General features: G+C 41.8%; 1 protein-coding gene across 1 annotated transcript; it reads left to right on the forward strand.

Annotated features, from left to right (window-relative positions):
- The first annotated feature begins 1,299 nt into the window (after positions 1 to 1,299).
- On the forward strand, positions 1,300 to 3,571 carry LOC109420086 (2-phosphoxylose phosphatase 1). The gene is made up of 2 exons (XM_019694398.3): positions 1,300 to 1,571; positions 1,640 to 3,571. Exons 1-2 carry the CDS (start codon positions 1,478 to 1,480, stop codon positions 3,271 to 3,273), a joined length of 1,728 nt encoding a protein of 575 aa, XP_019549943.3. The 5' UTR covers positions 1,300 to 1,477; the 3' UTR covers positions 3,274 to 3,571.
- The last annotated feature ends 2,243 nt before the right edge of the window (positions 3,572 to 5,814 follow it).

The raw sequence follows: 5,814 nt of genomic DNA on the forward strand, positions 1-5,814 counted from the left end.
TGCGTTTGTCTTGCGTTAAACACAATGTCGGAAGTAGGGCGCTGTATAGAGCACCAGGTGTACAATACAGCGCCCCACTTCCGACATTGTGTTTAACGCAAGGCAAAAGCAGCGGAAGTCAAAGAAAAAATGTCGCTAATTCGGTTTTGAACTGGAATCATAATACCAAGTTCTTAGAATCAGAGTGTCAGTCAGTGAGAGATGTGAATCGTTCAATTCACCATGGTCGTAGTAAGGGGGTGGATGTTAAAGACAGGGGGCCTAAATTTATGGTTTAGCTGTTTTCCCTCATCTTACACAAAATGCCACGTACATAAAAACTCCTATCCAAAAAATCTACCTATCATCTCGCCTATCATTGCGACTTATTGGTCTCTTTCGAGTGGGTGTGGTATATTGTTTCCGCTTTGGGTGGTAACAATGGTAACACAGTGACAGCAGTCGAGTTATGTCAAACACACAAGGCTACGGTGGCGCTATCTGTTCATTTCATTGCGGCCGTTTTAGTTATTTTAGTGATCCATTGGGCTCGACATGTTAACGTAAAATTTGTTGATTAACCTAATGTTGTGTAATCCCAATCGTATTTATTTAGCAATTTGCATTGTAAACTGGATCAGATTAACTTCCGCTAGAGTACGCATTCTCAGTTTTCTCTTTCAAAATCGAGTGTTTTATGGTTAAATTCTGCGTTGATAGCTCAGTATCATACTCTACTTTGCAATAATGTATACTTGTGCTTACTACAAAAACTCCACTTATTTTGAAATTTAGTCAAATCGGAAAAGTGCCAAAGTATTCCGTTTCATCATATTTATTTCGCCCCGTATCACTTCAATAAAAAAAGTAATTATCAAAAGTAGTGCTACAGCGTAAAGGGTTGTAAACTCCCGTGCTAAAAGTATCAAGTCTGGTTTACATTTTACCGAATGGTATGCAACCATATCTCAACGGACATGCATGCAGTATAGTGCTTGGTTTGTTTTGTTTACTTTCTAACATGTGCTCGTGAGTCCGCAGTCCGCATGCTCTGACAGACAACCGAAAGCATGCTTCAAATAGTGATAGCGGACAGACCTATTTGGCGCTCGAAGTGGCATACATAAGCGGTTAGACAAACTTATAAACTTATAAGTTTATAAAATTTTATGACTGTTGCTTACCTTTTAACTTTAGGTTTAGTTTACGTTTTAGGTTTTATATACGTGGTATTTTCATTGGAGCTATCCACCGATATCGGATATCGTTCATTAACAACCAATAACATGAATCGACAACGGCCACCTGGTGGTGAGCACTGGATGTAGAATTCGCGCGCAGGCGAACAGGACTGCCTCCCACCTGTGACGAAATTCCTCCCGCCTCCCATCAGGGTCGAGGACAAACGTCAGAACCATAGCTGATACTAGCTGATGAATTTGTTTTCCTTGGCAGTGACCAGAACCAGAAACCAAATTTGCTGGGAAAATTTTCGGAAATGTTGCTTAGGGAAATCGCACGGTTCTCGCTGCAACATCGGACGCTTTACTGCTATCTTATCTTGAGCATATGGATTTTTCTACTAATTGCTGGTGAGTAAGGCTTTGGCAATGAAAGAATTCTAAGAAGGTTTGGTGCATTGATTTTCTGTCACTTCTAGGAATGTACAAATATATTGGATCAATAGAAAATAGCAATAGCGTATTAAGTTCGAAGAATTTTCTGTACAAAAAGCAGCAGTTGGAAGAGCAAGAACGAGTTCGGTCGAAAAAGATAAACGATGATGATTGCAATCACCCTCCTACAATTGGACTGGGTGAAGAAGGAGGCACTTTCGAGGGGTGGTCCTTGCAGGGCGTGTTGCTTCTTATACGTCATGGCGACCGTGGTCCAATGACACATGTGCGTGGGATTGAGTCCGTTGACTGTAGTTACGAAGGTGACACAGTTATGGTAAAGTATAGCCACTATCTTACCAACAGCAGTTCTAGTACAACTGCTGGTCATTGGATGAAAACGGGCCCATTCCATGGTTTTCCATTGCTTCCGTCCAGTCCTAAAGCTTGCCTATTGGGACAACTAACACAAAAAGGAGTCGCACAGTTGCTGAGAGTTGGCGACGTGATTCGTCAAGCCTACGCGCATACCTTATCGCTATATGCCAAACCTGTTGTTACCAGAACTACTCCGTTCAACGCTTCCGATACTACGAACAATCCTATTGTCTACAATACAGACGACATCGTGGTGTACTCCACACGATACCGCCGTACATTTCAATCCGCCATGGCACTAATGTTCAGCATCGTTCATCCCGATAAATGGCAATATCTCCAAATCCAGGAGAGTCACAGTTTATCCTTCTGTTTTACCGATTGTGCGTGTCCACAGGCCGAAAATATCAAAAAGCAACTGGATAAAGATAGCAAACAATCACTGGCAACACACCCGGCAATCGGAGCAATAGCGCAATGGATGAGCGCCACCTTGCTTCAAAATCAACCTACTGCTGGACAAACTAGTCCGCTTGAAATACGGGACGCCATCCTGTCTCACATTTGCCACGACGCCCCACTTCCTTGCCGGAAAATCTCTCTCGCAACAGGCCATGAACCTCGACGCGCAAGCAGTTCCAGCACACAAGATCCTCAGGATGTGATCAATATAGATCAGGACGATAGTGCCATCGTTTTCAGTCAAAGCCAACCCAACACAGAAGAACCCGATGATGTAGACCCAACTGGGGATCAGGAACCGGAAATCGAGGGGTGCGTCGAAAAGAGTCATGTGGCTGCTATCATGTCCTATACTCAGTGGGCGGGGCTTAAGGAATGGCGAAGCGTTCGCATGCGCCAGCAAGGCCTTCTGCGGGCGTACGGTTTCCTGAGGAACATCGTCGGTTACATGCTGAAAATGATCTCGGGTGATAAGGTCAAGTTCGTGCTCTACTCCGGCCATGACAAGACAATGGAATATTTGATGACGGCTCTCGGCTTAGCAACAGACTCGCCCTTCATCCCGTACGCCTCACGGATGGTTTTTGAGGTGTACAAAAGCGACAAAGATACCCAGTATTACTTCCGGTTGCTGTTCAACGGTCGAGACGTGACCAACCTGGTCGGAGTTTGCGAGGGCGGCAAAAGTCTGAGCGTGCCACGTGGGATACGAGGAGACCGAGCAAATTTGTGTCCCATCGAAAATATTATTCGGTTCCTGCATGACGACTATTTTCTTCCGCTGAATGCAACCAACTTCAAAGATGCTTGTTTAGCTCAAAAAGACAATTACTTCTAAGTTATGCTCTGAATGGCTTTAGGTTTGATCTGTGATAAAATATTACTTAATTAGTATTACTTGTAAGTACAATATTTATTTACGTTTGTTTAACATGCCATATGTGTAGGAAAAAGGTGTCGAATAGTCTAGTCGTGTATGAAAATGAAACATATCATTTTTACTGATAGAAGTTAGAATAAGAATGGAATATGTATATTTACAAAGATGCTTTTAAGTATTATGTGTAGTACCAAAAATTGTCGTCACATTAGGATAATTACATTACATGGAAAATAAATATCACTGGCAAACAACATTTGTTACATTGATTTAGGACCGAAAATCCACATAAGAGTAAGGAGGGGCAAGATTTCGGGTGAAGCGAGAGTACATTTTGAAATTTTCAAGTTCAATTCAAATTGTTGGATGTAAACATTTTCCGAAAACTGTTATCCGCATGACATTAGGCATGACACGCGAGTTCGTTATTTCATTTTTGTCAAAAATAACACCGGGTTTACAATGTTTCCTAGATAGATATTGTCCTTATGAATGTAAGGTTCTTCGACAAAAGCCACGTGAGCTGTATAATTTTGCATAATCCTGCAAAACTTCCCCAACTAACATTTTCAGCGCTATAAGCTTCAGTCTTTTGCTTTCTGTTGTGTAACCATCGAATGAAAGCAGTCAACGCTGAATAAAGCGGAAGCTAGTCAAATATAAATCCTAAGCTAATACACGGCTGCAAAACAAGCATCATACAGCTATCAAACTCGGTTTTCAGAAATCCATTGCTTGTCACTGGGGCTGCCTTTACTCCACTCCATTCCAACTCCGGGAGTTTTCCCGGAAGATGTGAATACTTGGGGCCCATATAGCCGAGGTGGTAAACGCACGGGTATTCAGCATGACCATGCTGAGGGTGACGGGTTCGATTCCCGGTCGGTCCAGGATCTTTTCGTAAAGGAAATTTCCTTGACTTCCTTGGGCATAGAGTATCTTCGTGCCTGCCACACGATATACACATGCAAAATGGTCATTGGCAGAGGAAGCTCTCAGTTAATAACTGTGGAAGTGCTCATTGAACACTAAGCTGAGAAGCAGGCTTTGTCCCAGTGAGGACGTTACGCCAAGGAGAGGAGTGAATACTTGAACAAATCGAATAGCAGTCCCCACTAACAAAAAAGTTGCTACTATACAGTAAGCGTTTTAAAGGCCGTTATGCGATTTCATTACAGCTAGAAGCTGTAATAAAGAAACTGTTGGTTTACCAACACGGCTTGTCGGATGTAAACATTATTGTCAAAACAAACTTTAAGCGGGATATATAGCTACTACACATTTTTTTACAGCTATCCATCTCTGTACTGTGAAATTATTTGGGTTGCTTTTATTGCACTTTAATTCAATGCCGGAAGATTTGCCGGAAGATGTGCAAATCGAGTAAGAGTCCCAGCCACTACAACAGCTGCTGTTATACAGTACGTTTTGTAATGTTGCCAAAACACAAAACAGCAGCGCTTCGTAGCCGTTTAAAGAACACTCTTTCAGCTAGAAGCTGTGAAGAAGAATTTGTTGGCGCAACCACACAGCTTGTTCAATGTAAACATTATTGCGTTTGACGTTTCACAAGCTTTTGCAGCAAGATGAAGTTGGGTAAGGTTCCTTGTGGCACAATTATGAAGCCTTGTCTGGAGTAAAACAAAACGGGCTATTTTCTATGCTATTTATATATAGCAGTGTGGCAACGAGGACATCATCGGGACCAGTGGATACGGAGATCGAGAGCTCGATTCCAAGTAGCGGCAAGTACTTTAATTATTCAATTTTAAAAGTGATAATTCCAGTTCCATATATATTGCGTCACGGTATCCATAACCTAATTATATTTAATCGTTTAATTTGGGGATGCCGTATAACTATTATTTAACAACTGCGAAAAGGCTGAAAAAGCGCCTTTTCAAGATGTTATTCAGTTAGTGGTTACATAGGAGCCGAGATAAGAGCTATGACTTCGTGGCATAGAAGCTGTTCGCACAGCATATACATGTGGATTTAGTTCGCCAGATTCATTGGTATAGGGCTTGCATAGAAGCTTCCGTCCATATGTACAACACAGTAACTCAGCATCAAGCCGTATTGAGGACGCTTTGTTGACGTTTCCATTCACAATAAATGTTAGTTGGGTCGTCATTGCTGTGATTTTATTTTATTTTATCTACTGTCCAAACTAGATGAGATTAAACTCTTTACAAACGCAGCGCAAAAAAGAACGGCAGCAATAAAACCAAACCGGTATCGATTGGAAAACGCCAAAGGCGAGGATACACAGAGTACACTGTGAAATTGATGATTATCTTCATAAAATACGTCGAGCACAAAAAGCAATACTGAATTTTCAGCAAAACAATGGTTGAATTCCAGCAAAGCGTTGCTGATTATCTGTATTGATGGACTCAGGACTGTTAATGAAACTAAAAAATATTGCTGATATACAGCAATTCGTATTACTGAACGCAACCGCTGTTCTACACTCGTGCGCTACCGTTATCTCTTACA

This window comes from Aedes albopictus, chromosome 2 (genome assembly GCF_035046485.1).
Source record: "Aedes albopictus strain Foshan chromosome 2, AalbF5, whole genome shotgun sequence".
In the NCBI taxonomy this organism is placed as follows: Eukaryota; Metazoa; Arthropoda; class Insecta; order Diptera; family Culicidae; genus Aedes; species Aedes albopictus.